At 34.4% G+C, this 21,628-nt stretch overlaps 2 protein-coding genes across 4 annotated transcripts; one reads left to right on the plus strand and one right to left on the minus strand.

The window, feature by feature from the left end:
- On the plus strand, positions 1,205 to 9,334 carry LOC109719608 (phenylalanine--tRNA ligase, chloroplastic/mitochondrial). The gene is made up of 10 exons (XM_020246381.1): positions 1,205 to 1,517; positions 1,779 to 1,972; positions 2,159 to 2,365; positions 2,690 to 2,807; positions 2,934 to 3,010; positions 4,649 to 4,828; positions 6,017 to 6,061; positions 7,780 to 7,884; positions 8,823 to 8,936; positions 9,029 to 9,334. The coding sequence occupies exons 1-10, from the start codon at positions 1,259 to 1,261 to the stop codon at positions 9,077 to 9,079; spliced, it is 1,350 nt and encodes a 449-aa protein (XP_020101970.1). The 5' UTR covers positions 1,205 to 1,258; the 3' UTR covers positions 9,080 to 9,334.
- On the minus strand, positions 10,706 to 18,738 carry LOC109719582 (mitochondrial substrate carrier family protein ucpB). Of its 3 annotated transcripts, XM_020246350.1 has the most exons (11): positions 18,498 to 18,738; positions 18,031 to 18,117; positions 16,835 to 16,896; positions 16,495 to 16,731; positions 16,255 to 16,422; positions 16,095 to 16,144; positions 15,860 to 15,992; positions 13,275 to 13,312; positions 12,051 to 12,315; positions 11,827 to 11,937; positions 10,706 to 11,153 (listed from the first exon to the last, which is right to left on the minus strand). In XM_020246350.1, the coding sequence occupies exons 1-9, from the start codon at positions 18,562 to 18,564 to the stop codon at positions 12,219 to 12,221; spliced, it is 939 nt and encodes a 312-aa protein (XP_020101939.1). In that variant the 5' UTR covers positions 18,565 to 18,738; the 3' UTR covers positions 10,706 to 11,153; positions 11,827 to 11,937; positions 12,051 to 12,218. The 3 variants fall into 3 exon arrangements, with proteins under 3 accessions (XP_020101939.1, XP_020101937.1, XP_020101938.1); XM_020246348.1 differs by having other exon boundaries at positions 11,832 to 12,315; XM_020246349.1 differs by having other exon boundaries at positions 11,827 to 12,315.

Genomic DNA, 21,628 nt, shown 5'->3' on the forward strand with positions numbered 1-21,628 from the left:
GGAAGAAAGAGAGGATAATCTTAGGGATTAGTATAATAAGGTAGGGACAAAATAGGTATTTTGTTTAGATTTTAACTCTAGTATAGATTTAACCCATGTTTAACCCGAGTTAAGCTAACAGGGGATAACTGCGGGGGTATTTTGGAATAACGGTGGAACATATAAGGGGCATTTTAGAAAGAAAAAAAAAAGTAGAGGTAGATCGGATATTTCCGAACGCATGAAGGGTATATAGGCAATTATCCCTTTTAAATATACCTCTGCTGTTAGGATCCGTTAGAAAAATATAGTTAATCATAAGTAAAATACTAAACCTTGGTTAGTGGATAAGTTAAATTGATCTTTTTATCCCTTTTATATTATTAGATAAAATACTTTTTTGGGAGAATATTTCTGCATAATTCTAACAGTTAGAACTTTTGAAGAGATAATATTTGTAAAGACAAAAATGTCATTTTATTTAACTGCTGTTAAAAAATAAACAGTGCTTTAACGGTAACAAATCAGAGGAGTAAATATAAATATCATTAGATTTTTGCAGGAATAAAAATAAAAAATTAAACTTTGTAAAAATATATTCGTACCACCTTAGTCTATCACGCCCTACCGTTCGGTCCGTTCCTTCCCCAAATAGGTAGAAAAAGCCCGCACAGGCGCGTGTCCCAGACCGCCAAACCAACATAATTTTTCTCTCCGTTTAAGACATCATAATCGGTACAATTCAAAATATTACAAACAAAAATAGAATTTATACACAAATTGTATAAAAAAAAATATTATAAACATAAATAACTACGTTGTTACAAGTATTAAATAAATTAAATATTAATTTTACTCTTTTGACATAAAAGTGATCTAATTATTTCGTGAAGCACTATTCACCTTACAACTTTTCTGATTGCTTTTTTTTTTTCTTTATTTTTTTGACAGATAGGTAGCACGCTACCCGCTTCGTTTATTTTATTTAGAAATAAACTTAGATATGAATCAATTAAGATTCAAACTTGAAATCTCGGGTACCAACTACCAAGTTCTTTGCCACGTGCGCTGGGGACGGTCGGTAACTCTTCTGATTGCTGGCAGGATGTGTTTATATGGAGCTATATATAATTGACCCAAAAAAAAAAAAAAAAAAAAAAAAAAAAAAAAAAAAAAAAAAAAAANAAAAAAAACATTACACCCTTAGCTGTAGCACAAAGCCCACAAACCCCCCTGTCGACGGTCGCGCAATCGCATTACTACGCCGTAGCGGCGAAAAATGCTTATCCAAAGAAGCTGCGCTCGCGCTCTCTCCACCCATCACCGCCCCCTCGCTCCAATCTCTTCTTCTTCTTCTTCTTCTCTCCTCCTCCGATCCGCTCACTCCCTCTCCCCCTCCCTCTCCTCCTTCCGCTTCCTCTCCTTCCCCTTCTCCTCCTCCCCTTCCCCTTCCCCTTCTCCTTCTCCTTCCCACAAGAGATCCAAGCTCCCCCTCGCGGCCCTCCTCGAGATCGGCGGCGTCAAGATCGCCAAGGACGGTACGAATCCTCTTCACACTCGTGTTCTCCCAAAAGATCGCATTTTCGCTTTACTCCTCACTCTTTAGATTTTGCTTTTCTCCTCTTCGTTCGTTGTGCGATGTAGTGCTCCTGCTATTTTGGGGAAAAAGTTGTACTTTGTTTAATTTGTGGCAAAAATATCTTTTCTTTTGCTATGTTGCTTCATTGTTTCCGCAAAAGATCACATTTTGTTTGGTGGGTGTTCTTTGGATTCTAGTTTTCTCAATTTCTTGTGTTTAGATGTGGTGAGGGAGAGTGATCCCGCAAACAATGTGCCGGACTCGATTTTTTCCAAGATTGGGCTGCAGCTCCACCGGAGAGACAACCACCCTATTGGGATCTTGAAGAACACCATTTATGATTACTTTGACACCAATTTCCCCGCAAAGTTTGCCAAGTTTGATGACCTCTGCCCCATTGTTTCTGTCAAGCAGGTATTTTTGCAAATGATGATGTCCTTTTGGATCTCCATAGACACAGTATTTGTCAGATGCTCATGATTATTCCGCAAACTTTGTGGTTCTATGAATTGATTAAAACTTGTGGCTTTTCGTTTAGCTGGTTGCTGTAATCTTGTTTCTCGACACTGTTGATAGACAATCGGTTGCTGTTTGCTGCAGAATTTTGATGATGTACTGGTTCCTGCTGATCATGTTAGCAGGAGTTATAACGACACGTACTACGTTGATGCTCAAACCGTCTTGAGGTGTCACACAAGTGCTCATCAAGCAGAGCTGCTTAGGAAAGGGCACAGCCATTTTCTTGTGACGGGGGATGTCTATCGTAGAGATTCCATCGACTCAACTCATTATCCCGTCTTTCATCAGGTCTTGTCCAACTTCTGCTGTCCATTTCCTTTTGCTTAGGGCCTGTTTGGCGTAGCTGGAGCTGCTGCAAAACTGTTGTTATGTAGAGTTGTTTGCCGAAAAGTGTCAATAGCCGCTTTTTCAGTAAAACAATAAAATCGGCCAACCAGTTCTTACTGTAGCAAAAAGCTTATGTGACTTAAAAGCTTATTGCAGTGTACTGACGTAGCAAAAGATCTGATTATTTTATTGGCCAAATGCCCGGCTGCTATTTTTTACTGTAGAAGGCTGTTCCAGGAACTAGGTGAAACGAGCACTTATTCTCCCTAGTTCTTGCACATGCAGATGGAAGGTTTTCGTGTCTTTTCTCCTGATGAATGGGCGGGTTCTGGAATGGATGGAACATCTTATGCAGCCATGGACCTGAAGAAGTCGTTGGAGGGTTTAGCAAAACATCTCTTTGGTATGCTTGTAAACTTCTTCTAGAGAAAAGTTATTTGCTGACTAATTGCTGGTGCAGAAATATTATTTCTAAATTGTAGAACCTGTTGACCTGAAATCTCAGGCTGACATGTATATGTATGTTCAGGCGCTGTGGACATGCGCTGGGTCGACACGTACTTTCCATTCACAAATCCATCTTTTGAACTGGAAATATATTTTCAGGTTTGTATCTAATTGTTACTAGATGTGTCATCCCGATGGTGCTAGTTTAATTTCCTAAAGTTCATCTTATGTCTTTGAGATGGTATTATTTCTAAGTCGGGGATTCAACTTTTCCTGTTTGAAGAGTTGTCATATTTTTCTTATTAGTTATGTGCCCCCTCTCCAAAAAAAGAAAAAGTTAGATTGCCCATTTGCTTTCTCCATTTTGCAGGCTGTATTACTTTGCTAGATGGCATTTTGTTATATTAATAAAATATGTTTTATATTTGAGCGTAGAAATTCAATTAGATGTTTCACTTTTATTAGCTAACTCTTTGGCTTAACTATGATAGTATGATCTGCTTATTAATACAAAAAATATAAGGAAGGAAGATGCTAATTGGTGATACAGAATGTGCTTATAACTTAATGGGCTTGGTTTTCTTTTAGGGTTTTTAGATTGTAACTCATTGCAATGCGCTGGAAGAGGATCAGCCTATTTGCACTCAAGATTCTGATTGCAGTGCATCTACTGAAACTAGCTTCCGATCCTCTTTTGGTTTTTCCTTGCTATGTATGGTCGATTTTGAGATCGCTTTTTTTAATGAACTCACTGTGTCATTATGATGGTTCCATTCTCTACCTGCTTATGGATATTAACATTGTGAGTAATCTCACCTATTTGAAACAGACGAATGAGAGGTCTAAGCACTAGCCTTTGACTGCCTTATTGGCATATAAACATACCCAAAAAAAAAAGTAGGGATACTTTCAAGCAGATTCAAACTATTTTCATTAAGGACATGGGCTACATTCCTTTTCAGTTAGGGTGCAATACTAAAGGGTAAATTTTCTTTAGTAATTGAGTCAAAAGAGCCCTAAAGAAATCCTTCTAAGTTAGCTCCTTAGGTCTAAAGTAAGTGCTTTTCTTTCAGATAACCAATTCTTGGAAGGATTAAATATATCGACAAAAATAGATATACTTAAAGTTAAATAGAATGTTTAATATTGACTTAGTACATGCTTTCGTGAGCTGCTTGGTTGCTCTTAAATGACGACGACTAATCGTTCTGCCAGAGATAACATTGAAATGTGTAAAGTATCTTTGTCCTTGGAGCTTTCTAAAATGGTAAAGTCCTCTTTGTAGTGGGGTGCTTACATGCAAGGAAGAGTAGCCAAAGCTTTGCTTCTAAGAGAGGCTCGGATTTATTGGGGTGACCTTGTTATTGTTCATTTGATATTGCTATTACCAGTAGGTGGTTCATAATGTTAAAAGTGTATCTTTTGCTAATTAAGGGGTATAAAACTTGTATTTTTGGCTGACATGGTGTCTATACTGAGTTTAAAAATGTTGTTAAATCTTTTCCTAGATCCAATAGCTATTTTAATTAAATTGATTCTGCAAGATTATACTTTAAAGTTCAAAATATGAACCTTAAGTTTAATTTGTTTTAATAATCAATAAATGCAGTTAATAGATACATCCTTTTGGATCTGTTTGCTATAGTATGACCTGTGAAAAGCTAGTATCCCTTGATAGCAAATTCTTTATTTGATTTTCTTTCTCAATCTGTTGATTCTTTCTATTGAATCTGACAATTAATTTATCCCTATTAGTGTGATCTGAATCTTATTCGTGCATCCATAATACTTTTGCAGGAAAAATGGATGGAGGTTTTAGGGTGTGGAGTTACAGAGCAGGAGATTTTAAAAAGAAATGGAAGAATGGATCATGTCGCGTGGGCCTTTGGACTTGGGTTGGAACGCTTAGCGATGGTTCTCTTTGATATACCGGATATTCGACTTTTTTGGTCAAATGATCAGCGATTCACATCACAGGTGCTTCCAAGTTGACTTTACAGCTTATATAGCTAACTTCATTCTCCTTTTCATGAGTAGCTAGTCTCATTCTCTTGCAATCCTTACTACAACCATATATTTTGGATTTCTAAAAAGTGCTTATATTGTTAATATTAGTTGATACAATTTCGCTATCTGCTAGGTTTTATGGGTTTGTCTACCTTTTGGTCGTTTTTCTTATCTTTGTATCAGAGCTAAAGATAAATCCTCTGTTATATCTCTTTAGCCATCATTCTAAAACCAATTTGTTGAGGTAAATATCAAGATTAACAAGCAGCCGCATCATTTCTATTAGTTTTGTTTTTGATCCTTCTCATCTTTTGGTTTTTCTCTGGCTGACCCAATCTGCTTCTGAAGTTCTATTGCTGGTCTTCCAATTTCTCATTGCATACTTTTATCACATTTCCATGATCTCCTGCTGAAAATTAAAATGTATGAAAATTCAGGAATTCTGATTTTAATCCAGTCATCACTATTTTACATGATGAAATACTGCTTACATAGATTATGATTTAAGGAAATTAAGGAAAGAGTAACTGTATGCTTAGAGAAAATTCCTCTAATGCTTTTATGTGGATTCTTAAATTTCCTTCATAAGATCAGTTTAAATACCTGTCTTTTTTAATTTATCTCAAATAAATCATTTGCAGATTATCATATTGTCGAACATAATTAACCTAACTCAAAAGAATCACTTGTTTATGAAGTTTAAAATTGCCTAATCTCTTCTTTGATAAAGTAATTATGCTTATATATATGTTGTGAAATAGGCATAAAAGTTATAGCTGTATGCCATTTCTTAGTTGTGTCTGTGTCCTAAATCCTTCAATGTTGCTGAGTTGCTGTGTCCAAGTTGTGCCATCTTCTTTGTCCCTGTGCCTATGTCCGTGTAACCAAGCTTGAGATAAAAAAGTTTCTTGCACAAGTGGTAAAACACAGGGTTTTATCATGAAGCTCAAAAATGCAAGTTAAAATGCTAAACTATGCGAACATATCTTGCATCTATAGTACATATTTTGGTTGTTGCTTCATGATTGCAAGACGCTTTATGGATGCAATTGAGCAATATGTGCCCATTCCTTATATTCTCTTTCATTTTTGTAGTTGTCTGCATTCATTTTGTTGTCTTTTAACTAAGAACTTACCCATGTTTTTATGTTTGCACAGTTCTCAGAGGGCAAGCTGGGTGTCAAGTTCAAGTCTTTCTCAAAGGTAAGCACTATGAGCTTCATCGCTTGATCGTGTGTGGAAAACCCATAAATACAGTTACAAATAGTGATATTTTAGTTGGGTTGTGGTAGTAATCTTCTGGGGAAAAACATTTACATCACATCCGTATAAAATTGTTTTATATAAGAAGAAACATACATTGATTTTCCTACTTGCTTGTAATGCTGGAAAAGTAAATGCAGTGCTATTTTCCTTTTTATTTTCTTTTTGAAATGTGGGAAAACTAAACCAGTTTTGTTTTGTGAACCTATGATCGTATGTTATACTCTATATCCGAGTTAGATTTATAGCAACTCTTAGGCAGTGTTTGGTTTGGGAACACGGGAGAATAAGCCCTTGTTCCCCATTTTGTTCCCAAATGAAAATTTTCGTACTCGAGAACAGTAGTTCTCAAGTCTTTGGAATAAGCTGGTATAATCTGATATAAGGCTGGAATTGCTGTTCCACTTTGTTCCCTGGAACAAGCTTGTTCCCAAGAGGGAACAAGGTTAATTAAAGCCTAAATTTAATTTTAATTAAGATATTAAATCATTAATTAATTTAATTAATATATTTAAATTATTATCCATTGCTTAAATAATAAAATAATTAATTAATTTATTACTTATAATTAATTAGCTAATTAATTATTAATAATTTAATATGTTTATCTATAAACTAATATTTATATTGATCAACCATTAAATTTTTATTAATCTAATTAATTTTTTTTACTAGTTATCTAACTAAAATAATTACTAACTAATTAAAGTTAAATTATTTTTTATATTTAATTAATTAATTAATATATTTTTATTATCTTATACAATATTCATAGATAATAAATGTATTAATTTGTTAAATTATTTTTAAGTAATATTTTGATGTTAATTAATTATATAAAATAATTTTAATTTAAAATTATAACTCTTATTCTTCCTGTTCCAATCTAACCATCCAAATACTATTTACCTTATTCCCAAGAACAACCCAAGTTTTATCCAAATACAAAATTGGTCTAATTCCTGCTTATACCTGAACTTGTACCTATCTCTAAAATAAGCAGTTCTTACTTATATCCAAACCAAACGCAGCCTTAATGGAAATTTTCTAATAATGGCACGTTAGGTTTCACTTCAAACAGGCTTGATCTGATCTTTGTAGTTGTAATGACCCATCTTATCTTTTTTTTTTTTTTTTTACTTCATGTTCGATCGAAATCAAAAGCTTGTTGATTCATGCAATATAATTGCAAATAATTTTTTAGATTAGTATGAACCTTCAATGTCATTAATGAACTCATGAAATTGCTGCAGCCTTAGAATAATTTAGAAAAGTGTACTCCCATTAATTATGGATTATATGCTTAATGTAGTGAAGCTTAACTGAGACAAACTCGGGTACCCCAACCCGTGCTTTCTTGTAAAAAATAAGGCAAGTTTGCTTACTGTAGCTACATTTTTTCATAATTTCACCTCTGTTCATATGCTACTTAGAGGTTCACCAGAGATGAAAGGTTTTGAAGAAAAATCGAGATTTATCTTTTGCTCTTAAAAGACGGATAGCGGATTAAAAAATAGGAATATTCACAATATATCCCATCGTGTTACATTCCACTTCGGATTATGTGATTCCAATATTTAGGGCTGTTGCTATCTTGTTGCTTGTACCAACATTATGTCCTACTATAAAACATCTGATAACCAAATTTCTTATTGCAGTATCCTCCTTGCTACAAGGATATGAGTTTTTGGATCAGCGATGCCTTCACGGAGAACAACTTATGTGAAGTTGTGAGAGGAATCGCTGGTGACCTTGTGGAGGAGGTAGTACTTCAAATGCTATTTGTAGCTCTGCTCTTCTTGCATTAAGTTTTGACATTTTGCAAAAAGTAATTGTAGTTGATTTTTAGCCTATTTATGTATTCTTTTAGTCAGCTGTGAAAACATTTTCATTTTCTCTCTGGACCTACCTATTGAGCAGCATAATGCTTCACTAGGATCAGCCTTTGAAAAATGCTCGAGAAAGTCTCCTTCTATTTATTTTTGAGAGAATTCTCATGGGCATTTCTTATACCTCTAAATTATGAGACCTTGAACATTAAGAAATTGATATAATATATCTTGCGGGGTTTAACCTGGATATTGATTTGGATAATGCCATGCCTCCCGAACCATTCGTCCACGTAGAGTTTGAAATCTTTCCATTGGTCGAGGTAGCATGAGATCCTCCCGACTTAACCTTGGCAGCGGGAATCTCACCATACACCCTTGAATGGTGCAAATATAAATATTTTATGCACATGTAACAGTGCACTGAGCATAGCATAGAATACCCCTTTCTGGTTTGCAAAGCATAGTTTCTTTTATCCGAAAATTCTGTTGCTGCTGCTAGTGTCCCAACTCTTACCTTCCTTTTCCCCCACCTTTGTTGGGTAGTTTAGTTGGAAAGTAGATCATTGGTTTTTGGGATATTATGTCGAAGTATTGGGGTGTATGCTGTGTAATGGGATGCGCTACCTTGGGAGTTGCGTTGTTGTACCTAAGTTAGAGGTATCGAGGGAAGGGTTTGCATGATTTGACTTCAAGTTAAAACTTACCTGTAGATTTAAATATAGAGAATGTTACTAAACTCAAAAGCATATTTACTTTTGAACTTGCGTTACAGAGATAGCATGCTATACGTAAATGCCTGAAGCTTGTATTAAAAAATATGACCTACATGGAAGCGAGATTGCTTCATCTCAAGTGTTGGATACTCGCAGGTGAAGTTGATTGATAACTTTACGAACAAGAAGGGTATGACCAGCCACTGCTACAGAATCGCGTACAGGTCAATGGAACGTTCGCTTACCGATGAGGAGATCAACCAGTTGCAGGTTCGAAAGTTGTCTGTCAACGACTTAATCACAAATAGACGCTTCAAAAATATGCTTTTCGATCACTGATCCTTCTAACTCTTTGCTTGCAGTGGAGCGTTAGAGAAGCTGTGCAAAATAAATTAAACGTCATCTTACGATGACAAATCACTTGAGGATGAATATTCTCTATTTTTGTTTGATTTTAACATTATCCTGAGATGTATATTTGTTGATTATATATTGCTGAAGAGTTGAATACTGCAATTTACTGTGTATGCATCTTTTTTTTCTTCTTTTTTGTTTTCCTCATCTTTATTAACCACCGAAAGAAAGGATACACTGTATCACGGAATTCATATGTACTCGTGTACTGTTAATAAGACGGAGCCCTTTAAATATTTTCGGATTTGGTGACACTGACTGAACAGCTGGCAACTCTGTGGATTAGTGATGAAAAATAAGAAATTAGCCTCTGAGCTATGGTCTGTTATTTTACCACGAAGTAAACCAAAATTTTGATGAATTTTCCATTGTGGCTCCAAATTATTTATGGAAGTCTGAAAGTTCTGGATGGTTCCTGTTTGTTCTGATTCCAACATCATGAGATCTTTACATGAGTGTGTTTCAGGCTCTTTAATTGGTTACTGTAAAACTGCAGTTCCAGCTTCTGTTGTGCAGATGCAGTGCAACTGTGCAAGCATGGCATCAAAACCATTCTAAGCATATCAGAAACTGGAAATGCATACATTGTCAACAGAACTAAGATGGTGCATCACAGCATCCTGCAGTCGACGCCGACCTTCCACAAATTCGTTGAAATAAATTCGTTGCTCGTTTGCGCCTTTCAGTAGAGAATTCACTGACAGGCCAGGTTGTATTTGCCCAAGGAAAAGTGTTTTAAGTACTTCCTCAAATTGCAGTTCAGCTAAATCTGTGAATCTGATTAATTTTTTATCCAAACAACTGACAGACAAAAGCAAAATTTTGGTGTCATTTCTTGAAGCACTGATAACTGTTCCACTGGCATCTTGCGACAAACATTCCGCTGCAAATGAAAGCGTAAGCTTCAAAATGGACCTGTTTTTAAGTCATGAAGCTCGTTTCAACTTTTGCCCTAGTAAAAGCTCTAGCATTTCTGTTTGCCAAATGTCTAACTAACTACTGTTTCTCAAATAATACTTGTTTAACAAATCAAGCTAAACGGCGACTAGGATAAGCATCAAATGGTTCACAACTGCTTTAGAATTAAAGCAAGCTGCAAATAGAGGCACTAAAACCTTAAGGCCCTGTTTGAATGTGTAAACATCTTATACAGTATATCCCTTCAATTAACTAAAAAAGTATTAGTATTTTGGTAGATAAAAATGTACTCAAATGTCTAGAATAAATATCATATTCAGCCTTTAAGTGATCTTTCTGGAATAAGATAAATCACTTCGTAGGTGAAATATGCATTCAATCAAATTACAGAGACAAAAACAGTTTAAAGAGTTTAACTTCTATCTTCCAATCATACAAAAAAATCTTCATATTGTATATGCTATAATTGGATATGTTATTCCAACATGCAAACAGGCCTAAAAACTACAAACTCACCGTAACATTGTATTCTAAATCAGTCAAAAATATTTAAGCAAAGACTTACAGTAAGCTTTAGAAGAGCATTTCGGAGTAGGTGAAATATGCATTCAACCAAATTACAGAGACAGACAGTTCCAATCATACAAGAAAATCTTCGTAACGAATAGGCTACAACTGGATAAATTATTCCAACATGCAAACAGGCCTAAAAGCTGAAACTCACCATAACATTGCATTCTAAATCAGTCAAAAATATTTACGCAAAGGCTTATGACAAGCATTTAAATGTCAGACTCAAAGAAGGCTAACAGCCCCAGCTTCTTTGAGGTGCAGTAAAATGCTCTTGCTGCTTCACTACATAAGATCTACTTCAAATTTCAAATGAAAACATTGCAGTGTATTTCTTTCGACAGATTAGAAAATACATCTGACAAATTAGAATGTACAACTGTAAATTAACTAAAAACTCAAAATTGGTGCAAATATATCCAAAATAAAGGAAAAATTTGTGGATTGATAGAACTGTTTCAGAATATGAATAAGTATATGGCTGATCCTCTTTGTTGTTGCTTTCTGCTGATTAACCACTGGAACTGATCTTGGGAATTAGTAAGCACAACCAGATGCTCCACAAATCTCAGAATGTACTTTCGACTGGAGCAAAAGCAGATTCTCAAAATAGAGCTGCGATTTCTAGAACCCTAAATGTCATTTAAATTTTTACTACAGAAAAAACTTAAAACCTTTTGTTTGTCAAATGTCACTGCTATTTATTAAAGCACAATAGTAGTTTTAAAAGTAAGGTCAGACAAACATTACAAAGAGCACCACATGGTTCACAGAACAACAGTTTCAAATGCTACACTTAGCAGCTAACTTTACTGGTGTGTATGAGGGTTATCCTGAAGGTCAGGGTCGATTCCCTTATGCGTGTATTTTAGGACATTTAATCCCCAATATCCATTGGGCTGGGTATGTGCACGAAAGAGAGAGCCGCAAACCTAAATGTTACATAGTCATCATCACATGATGATATTCCAAGTCAAGCAAAGTAGTAAGCTTCAGAAAAACATATTGGAGCATCAACTTGATGATTAAATCCATGGAAGCATATCTAGTAAGGCATTTACAAACAAAGAAACTTCCAGAGCTTTTGTTATAAAGGTGAAATGGGATTCAAAGATCAAAAAGCAAAACATTCAATTTAGTGCATTTTGCCAGTAGAGAAATAGGAGAAAAAAAAAATAATATAGCGCTTCTACTAGCAACAATACTTAAACAACACTATACCAACTAATACTGTATCTTGAAGCAGGGCCAAACAAACCTTACGTTAAAGCACTGTTTTTATTTCACGTTATAGAAGTTTCTATCACTTCGACAGCCTCAGAATCTCTAAGCGTTCACATGTGCTCCTGTCCTTCTTCAAAGGATAGCTCTGCTTTAAACGAAATCAAAGCCAATGGAAAATGTTCTGTAATGTATTTCTCTATGACAATTTAGAATGTACAATTGTAAATCGAATAGAATTGTCAAATTGGTAAAAAGTACCCAAAAAATTTTGGATTGACGGAACTGGCAAAGAAAATATGAAAGTATACGATTAGCCCTGTGTGTTGTTCCTTTTGTAAGAGGATAGCTGAGAACAGAGAGAACGAATTATCAAGCAGCTCTTCATTTGCAGAAGTGCAGAGCATCTCATAATGTTAGGGCAAAAGACTAGATGGCTTTTATTCCTGCAAGTTCCCGTAGCTTCTCACATACAATAAATGTGACAACTGTCTGCGGACCTAATCTCGCGAAGGTCGCAAACCCCCTGAAACCAAACAAAAGGATGAGAGAGGAAATGATGGAGAATATTTATTGTTCAATTACAAATGCTGAAACTACTGAAAGCACTACAGAACATAAATCCAGTAAAACAACTAATCGTTGAGCTAAAAATGGTTCAAAATTTGAAAATTCATCCAAAATTATTCAACAAAGTCCAGGGTACAAGTTACAATTATCTCCTCATAGATGAACTGCTTTCTCTAGAGTAACAGGAACATGTCATTACTGTCAAACCAAGGTAGTTCACGAAAGAGAAGAAGATTATAAATTTGCAGTTGAGTTGTCATGTGGTGTATGAAATGAATATGGTAAGCACATTTTATAACTAGAAGCAAATATGGTAGGCACATTTCAAAGTTTTAATAGCACGTAAAATTTGCAATGTTTGTTTTCTAAACTTCTTTTAGGATAAGAGGTGAGTACTTGTGCCACCTAATTGATAGATGAGGCAATGATGAAATCGATCTCATATTCTGTTCCTCGTGGCAGATTACAAGTTTCCTATTTGGTCTTCTTGAAGGAAATTGTGGTTGGATTTGAAGGAAAATATATTATTGTGTTCTTAGTATTTCTAAATATACATACTTAATATAATCATCGTAATGAATTGAAAGGTATAACTTAGTCCAAAAGTTGAGCCCTGGCCAGAGTCCATACAAGTAAATAACATTTCATATAATCCCTCAGACAATGAGGACAAGGCTGCATAAATTTCCCTCTACAGAATGCAAATTGGTAGGACCCTCATTCACTGTGACACTGTTTATTTTCAACACATTCATGTGATGTACGTAGATTAATAAAACCAACTTGGACCCGGTTGAGAAGATCAAGCATGTAACAAGGCTTGACATCATAAGCTTCAAAGGTCGGTCGGAAAAATCACGGTCTAATAGCATAAATGATATTGAATGTAGACAAAATGAAGAATTGTGTACATACCCCTTGTAAATTGCTCTTATACCTTCTGTTAGCACTATCTGGAAATATTGCGATACGACAAAAGGAATATGGATTAGGAGCTGAGTTATTAAAGACCATAAACTATAAGAGGAATATTTGTAACAACATAATATCCTAGTCCTGAATTCAAAAAAGGATTAATCATGTTTAGAGATGAAAAATCGTTCACAAGAATTAGTAGTGTTAATTCCAACAATTCTAGTCCTCAACGATCACCGAGTAGAACAAGAAATTAGCAAGATAGGTTGTCAAAAGAAAATTTCAATCTAATGTTGCTCATTACATACGGGTACTCAGCAATGTTTCACCAAACTGAGATCTAGTGAAGCATAGACCTAATATTGACTAATGTTGTTTGAGTTGACAAGTTTATAAATTACAACCATACAATGTTCCAGAGCCAATACTTTTTAATCCTCGCACAAGCAACATCTGCTTTGTAAAATCATAACAATGCAAAACAAATTCCAGATGACAACCAAAAGCTGAAATGTGGTGTGACATGCAAGGTAGCATTACAGAATCATCTGAGAAATCCATATCTAGTCAAAGCATAATACCATCATTTATATATTGCTGAATGAGTCGCTTGACAATTTTCTGAAAAGACCAATAACAGGCTTCCTCAAACAATTGGACATGCTTAGAAAAACAAGATGCAACAAAGTCATAAAAACTCAGATTATTACCAGCCTTCATGGTGCCGAGAATGACCTACACATGATTACTCATTTCAAATCACAACAACTATTATCTTATTAACACTGTACTATGTTGTACTTAGCAAAGTTTGCACTTTGTATGTTGCACCCTTTTTTTTTCCCAAAGGCACCACAACTATCCTTTTTGTTTTTTTTTTCAATCCCTCAACTATAAGAAATTAATTTATAATTTTAGATGAAAACCATTAAAAAATACTGGTAGAAGCTGCAGAGCATATATTTATCTCATTTGACACAAAAATAACAATTGTAAAAAATAGTTAAAAATAACTTGATAGAAACTTTCAGTGAATCTATCATGGAGATTCGTTTTACATTTTTTTCTATTATTTAACTAGTGCCTCTTAATAAAGTCGTTAGATTTTGTCTAAAACAATAAATTTGTTAACGATAATGTAGAAATTGATAGAAAAAAATAGTTTAGTGATATCAATGAAAAAAGAAAATAGTACGAGATAGAGAAACAAAAATAAATTAACAATATAGTGTAGAGATTGATAAAATATAATAATATAGTGTAGAGATTGATAAAATATAATAATACAGTACAGTGTAGAGATTGATAAAATATAATAATATGGTGGTATCTTTGATAAAAACAAATTGTGTAACGTAGTAAATGAAAATAGCACTAAATTAAGCCATAACTACTCAAATCAATATTGTACGACAAATGTTGTTTCCTCAAACATGTCATGCAATCATAATTCAAAGAATACACCTTGCAATGGTGAAAAACTTATCAAACAACTGAGGGCATTTAGATAGAAATTTCAAAAAAACAAATGCACAAGATTGATTTAAAGGCACAGTAAGCAGTGCAAAGCATCTTCTCTTCCTAACCTCGACTCCGCCAACCATTTCTATCTCAATAAATATTGCAGGCCCGATCCACTAGCAACAATAACTTGTTGGACCCGAACCGTCGGCCCAAAATGTTTAAGCCCAGTTATTTTTACTAAAGTTCATGGTCTTTTATATATCCAAATATAATCCCGTTCCATTCCGATATAGGACTATTGGGGTGTAATAAATCCCCCCGTTTAGACCGTGACGCCCTCATCAGGTTCAAATCCGATCACAGACATATAAACTAGAACTACTAGGCAATATGAGGTTCTAGAGATAGCTCCAACGGCTTCAAGAGATGGCTCCTACCAAATCCGTGTTGTAGCACTTCGTCCTGCATAGAACTTAGGTTTCACACTTCCGGCTAATATTCGGTTCTAATACCAACTATAACGACTCGACCTATTAGCAATAATAACTCGGTCCCAAACCACCGGCCCAAAATACTTAAACCCAGTTATTATTACTAGGGTCCATGGTCTCTTCTATACTCTATTACAATTTTGTTCCTATCCGATGTGGGACTATTGGGGTGTCACAATAAAGCTACCTTTTTTTGTTTTGGGCCGAGGACAACAAGCATCTATCAACATGCTCCTTGCTAACATATTGCAGAGCTGCTCATCGAGTTGGTTACAGGAACTATGGAAAGTAATTAACCCCTTATTAATAATAGTGGAGAAGAAGAAACAAACTAGTGACATTTTGAATAAACTTGCCGACTCAGAAATATAAGTGGCTATAAGTGAGGCAGCTTATAAATTTGTCATAATTATTAATGAAGTGATGGTTCAATATCTAACGGCATTTTAATAATGAAAATGCAACCACATTTTTAAATAGGGGGAAAGACAATTATCATGACGATAACACTAAGTATTCACCAGCATCAGACTATTACCTTTGATCTTCACACTTGAAAAGAAATTACTTATAAGAAAACACTACTCATAAATGAACAAGGGTAGCATTTTTAGTATACAAGAGTAATACCTGGTAAGCACAATGAAATCCATTTTTGTACGTTCTAACTCCTTTAGATTCTCGCTGCAACATTAATCGGGTTTTGATCATGTCCACTGGTGCTGTTACAAGAGTTCCTACTGTCCCAGCTATGCAGCTTGCGCTTCACACAGACACCAAGTCCCATTAGTTCTTAGATCAAACTAAACTTCAGCACATACTTATGTATTAAAAAGACAAAAGATTAACCAAGAAATCCCTATACATGAGATGAAGATGAAAACCTTCTTCCAGAAGTGCCCACCTGAGCAAGGCCTATATAAAAAAGACTATACGTTAATGTGAAATAAAACCCCAGATGTAAAAAATGTATAGAAGTTCTGTTAAATGTTTGAAAGCATATAAAGAACCATAAACATAACAACCTGCTTGGATTCATCATATGTTGCCATTTGTGATGCAGTAAGACAACCTGCTCTGGCCATTGCTGGACCGACTCCTTTCCAAAGTGCTTTAATCCCTTCTTCTGACACAATTTTACGCATCTCTCTAATGGGACTACTTGTGGAGTTTGAATTCATTTGCAGCCTCACCTTTAGAACAAATACCACTAAATTAATTCAAAGTTTATAATAGGGCTAAAGGCGTGCATGATAGCACCCCACCTTGAGAACCTCTGTTGGATTTGTTAATGCAGTCGCAAGTGCACCAGAAACAGCTCCAGATGCAAATTTCATGCCAAAGTTAGAAGAACCGAACAAGTATTCACTAGTATATTTGCAAGGCTCATACAAGCCTAATCTAAGACCACCGTAGAGTACAGACCTAGTAAGTGCTGGTGCGAGCCCTAAATATAGTGCTCCAGCTCCTTCAGTTTTTACCATTTGTGTGAAAATCCCTCCCTGCAAGTTAATGAATATTATACCAGTTAGATATAGAGACCAGAAAAAAAAAAAAAAACAATTCAATCACTTTGAGAAGAAAGCTTGAAATGCTTGTGGATACCATCCCAACCAAGTTTCCTCTCTGGCCAGCAAGCTGCATCTGAAGTCTAACTTTGAGAACATCTGCATGTTCAAAATTATGCCGTACATATATAAGAAAATAACTCTCTTGGTTTGCGCACATGTAGTGTATACATGAAAATAACCTGGTTGTTTTTCAGCTTAATATAATGTATTCAAGAACAAATTCCAACTTACGATGCACGACATATGCTTGAAAAATGATATTACTTCATGTGATCTTTAAAGGAGCTAACTCAAAACCGCCATAAGAGGTTTATACGTGACGAATGAGAGTAACTTTGCGCCAAAGTATAACAAAACAAATGGTCTCTATGAACAAATCAGAGATCATACAAGAATTCCTCAAGTACTATTTAAAAAATCAACCGATGAAGGTATTACAATAGTTTACCATTTCATTTTAGATTATAATAATTTTAGATGTTTCCTACATGTGGAGGTTGTCATCATTCATTCGCCACCATTATCTCACCTGAATCACACAAAATTGATGAATTTAAACACAGCCCAATCCAATCAAGCCCAGCCTTATCTTTCTCCCAGTACTCTTTTTTTAAGAGTCCGATGCATGCTCCAATATGAGTCCAATTGGTTAGCTACTTCGAGTCAAAGTTAGAAGAAAGGTATCTAATCAATTAGATTTATTAACTGCGATTAGGGCTTCATTTATCCATAAAATTAGGCGCAGGTCTATGATTCGAGATGCCAAATTCTATATTTGAGTCTAGAAAGGGAGGATCGGATAATTGAATTTTGAGAACATTGTCAGATCGTTGGCACTAACTATTAATCCCAAAAGCTCGAGCTGAAAGATGCAATCAGTTCATTTAAAGTATCAGACATAGCGCTTACGGGCCTCGATTTTCACTCGGCCCAACCAGCCTCGTGCCACTTCGAACGTGACTCGGTCCAACCTAATCTCACGCCATTTCGAATGTGATTGGGCCCAACCTGGTCTCCCGCCACAGAGCAAGATACTGGCCCCTTTAAGCCAAGAAAAATGACTCTTTCTTCCGCTCTTCATTCTCTTCTATCTCGATGCATATGTTATATGTATCCTTAGTTTCGACAATCGGTACACATCAAACACTAGCTCCTACAATTGGTATTATCAGCGCAAACATCGATTTCGAAATTCAGAAGGGAAAATTGGGGAAAGAAAGGAAAGAAAACCTAATGGATGTGTGATGGCGGTGGCGACGGCGACAGCAGCGCCGCTGGTAGAGAAATGATAGACGGCATACGGCACCCCGCGCCGCCCTGAGATCATCCCAAATAAATCAATATTCAAATAAACAAACAAATAAGTAAATAAATAAATAAATATATCACTACATGAAGAACAAGAAGGCGAAAATGGATCCCCCATGAACATAATTTAAGCGATATTTCGGTCGATTAAATTGAAAATTTTGTTCTGTAACTCCTTTTTCAGCTGAATGAATGAAAAGCGAATTTCGTTTTCTCTCTCTGATCCGCATTTATCTTTTACTCGTATCGATCTGAGTAATTTCATTCATGTGATTCTAGTGAGGTGACCTGATACATTTTACCATGAATTTTAAAAAAAAAAAATGGTGAATCAAAAATAAAACGAGAAATCGCATCGTTATTATGATTAGTATTATTATTAATTGTACCGGGCGAAGATGGGGATGAGGGAGGCGGCGGCGGCGAGGAGTTCCCCGTGGTTCCTCCTCCGTCCATCTCCTCTCTCTCTCTACACTCTCTCTTTCTCTCTCTAGAGCCGCTCTCTTTCTCTCTCTTCTTCTTGGTGAGTGGTGGTCGTGTTCGTCTCCGTTTTGTCTCGCCTTCTTTTCCTCTTCTTCTTTCTTCTTCGACTTCTGAGAATAAGAAGTTTGTGTTGTGTTTTATCTTCTATAAATAGAGCACGAAATAGAGTATAATAATAATAATAATAATAATAATAAGAGTCCGGCTACGTTGCTTTTAAAACACTCAATATTTTTGCTTGTAAATTATTTACTGTTAAATTTTATTTTATTTTTTGACCAATTTTATTTTTTAGATTATTCTATTTTACCCACCGCCCATTCAATTCTAAGAAGATTATTATGATTCTAACCCTATAAATTTTTATCCCACGATCAAAAACTCAGAAATACTAATAATTTTGTGCGTATAGGAGCTTAATTCAAAAAATAATATTCTAATTTTTGCTTGTGCTGATGTTAGGGAAAAGGGAAATAGAGCAATGGGCCTTGCAGACTGTTGGGTCTGCCTATGTCACTCTACATGATCCAAAAAAAAAAAAAACCAATTGCTGTTTTTATTTATCGTTTTGTTTTTCTTCTGTTTGCAGAATGTGGCAAGAAATATATATATATATATATATATATATATATATATATATATATATATATATATATATATAGAGAGAGAGAGAGAGAGAGAGAGAGAGAGAGAGAGAGATGGGCTGGGAATGCTATTAGTATCAAACGAATTTCGTTGTCATTCATTTATTTTTGATGATGAAGCCTCCAAATCGACTATCGGTATTATTGAATATGATTTAAATCACTTGAAGTATCTAAAAATTAAATTTTAAATTTTTTCAACATCATTGATCTAATGATCAACGGATTTCAAATTTTATAATTTTAATGATCGATATGAGACGTTTTTTCGTTTAATGACGTAAAGATATCCGAATCAATTGAATTTTGCTTAGAAAATTTTTTAACTATTTAGAACAAGATCTATACTCTTGATCTTGATTGCACGACTCATATCATCACTTTTTAAAGGATATTTATTTTTAGTTGTTTATTTTTGTATCCATTTGATGGATAAGAGAACAATATTGAAAAATATATAAAATTTGACTTCCGGATGTTTCAAGTGGTATAGATCATGTTCAACTGTGCCGATCTTGATTTGGAGGCTCTATCATCGAAAACAAATGGTGGCAATGTATTCCATTTGCTACTGATAGTACGTATTCCAGCTCAACTATATATATATATATATATATATATATAGATAGAGAGAGAGAGAGAGTTCAGCTACTGTACTATCGATAGTATCAAGGGCTTGATGCTATCGAGTTTTTCACCATTAGATCTATCTTCTTAATCATTTCAGCCTNGTTTTCCACTGTTAGATTTAACCCTATGATTATTTTTACCCGTTAGATTATACTATTCAACCAACCACCCACTTAACCCTAGAGGGCCCACATTATCCTAACCGCCCATTTCTCAATCCAAGAGCTAAAAAATTAATAGCACCAATAGCTTGATGCTATTGATAGTATTCCAGCCTAGTTCTATATATATATATATAGTTGAGCTAGGCTGGTATTCCAGCTCAACTATATATATAGAGAGAGAGAGAGTGAGGCTACTATGCTTCCGGAAGCACAAAGTCTTCCGTGCTTTCAGGTCATTTTTAATGTTGCGACTTTCGAATCGTCGATCGGCTCCGTTAAACTTGATCTAGAGTATTTGAAGTAGCTAGAAAATAAATTATATGATTTTTCGATATTATTTGCCTAGTGAACGAAGGGGCTCAAAATCAACGGCTGAAAATAAAAATCTTACAAAACGTGATAATATGACATTAAAATTTTAGATTAAAGATATTGATCTTGTTTTATATAGTATAAAGAATTTTCTATCAAAATTTCAAGTGATTTGGATATTTCTACACCGTTAAACTTGCAAACGGCTCACTATAGCCATTAAAATTATTGATTTTGAGCCCTTCGATCACTAGGCAAATGATATCGAAAAATCATAAAATTTATTTTCTAGGTACTTCAAATTCTCTAGATCAAGTTTAATAGAGCCGATCGACGATTCGAAAGTCGTAACATCGAAAATGACCTGGAAGCACGGAAGGCTCCGTGCTTCCAAAAGCATAGTAGCCTCACTCTACTATAGAACTAGGCTGGAATACTATTAGATTTTAGATTTTAAATTTCAAATTCTAAATTTTAAATTTCAATTATAAATTATAAATTTTAATTTTTAATTTTTAAATTTTAAATTTTAACTTTAAATTGTTTAAAGTTCAAATTTCAAATTTCAATATTTCAAATTTCAGAGGTCTAATTAAATTTTAAAATTAAACATTTGTATTTTAATTTCTGAATCTTAAATTTAGATGTTTTAATTTTGAATTTTAATTCTATATTACTTTTTATATTTAGATTGTTAAATTTATAAATTTCATATTATAATTTCAAATTAAAATCATAATTATATATTTTTGTTCTAAATTTAGAAATTTAAATTTAAATTTTAAATTTTCTAAATTTCACAAACAATTAAAATTATTTGATAAAATAAAATTAAGTAAAAAAATATATATAGCTAAAAACCAAGTAAAGTTTAACATAATATTTTAACCATGACAGGTATCAATTAATATCGTAAAACTAGATTTAAGACTGTTAGATAGCTTTTTGGCTAGTCAAGCATTTGTTCGAAAAATTTTTGGTAAGAGTATCACATAAGACATTAATCACAAAACAATATGATATTGGTCTATATAAAATACAGCAATTCACGTTGGCTTAACATTACTCACAGTGATTAAAGCCAATAACACTGTTTAAATTGGCATTGTATAAGTTAGTTAAAATCTCCAATTTGAAATTTCAAGATAATCCTTGATATTATGTCAGAAATTACTCTTTTGTCTAATATTTAACATAGACTTGAATCTCAAACGCGCCTATTAATAGTCATGGACAAGATATTGAGTGTCATTAATGTCTTAAATTTTTTCTTTGCCTTTGATTGAG

Source organism: Ananas comosus, linkage group 13 (genome assembly GCF_001540865.1).
Source record: "Ananas comosus cultivar F153 linkage group 13, ASM154086v1, whole genome shotgun sequence".
Classification (NCBI taxonomy): Eukaryota; Viridiplantae; Streptophyta; class Magnoliopsida; order Poales; family Bromeliaceae; genus Ananas; species Ananas comosus.

What these genes read in the sequence shown, in the direction of transcription:
- LOC109719608 (XM_020246381.1), top strand. Translation starts at nt 1,259, where the DNA reads ATGCTTATCCAAAGAAGCTGCGCTCGCGCTCTCTCCACCCATCACCGC. An exon ending in CCATTGTTTCTGTCAAGCAG is followed by an intron (nt 1,973 to 2,158) that starts GTATTTTTGCAA and finishes TGTTTGCTGCAG; the next exon opens with AATTTTGATGATGTACTGGT. An exon ending in AGTTCAAGTCTTTCTCAAAG is followed by an intron (nt 6,062 to 7,779) that starts GTAAGCACTATG and finishes TTCTTATTGCAG; the next exon opens with TATCCTCCTTGCTACAAGGA.
- LOC109719582 (XM_020246350.1), bottom strand. Translation starts at nt 18,564, where the DNA reads ATGGACGGAGGAGGAACCACGGGGAACTCCTCGCCGCCGCCGCCTCCC. An exon ending in ATCCAACAGAGGTTCTCAAG is followed by an intron (nt 16,423 to 16,494) that starts GTGGGGTGCTAT and finishes TTTGTTCTAAAG; the next exon opens with GTGAGGCTGCAAATGAATTC. An exon ending in ATAAGAGCAATTTACAAGGG is followed by an intron (nt 12,316 to 13,274) that starts GTATGTACACAA and finishes GTTTGGTTTCAG; the next exon opens with GGGGTTTGCGACCTTCGCGA.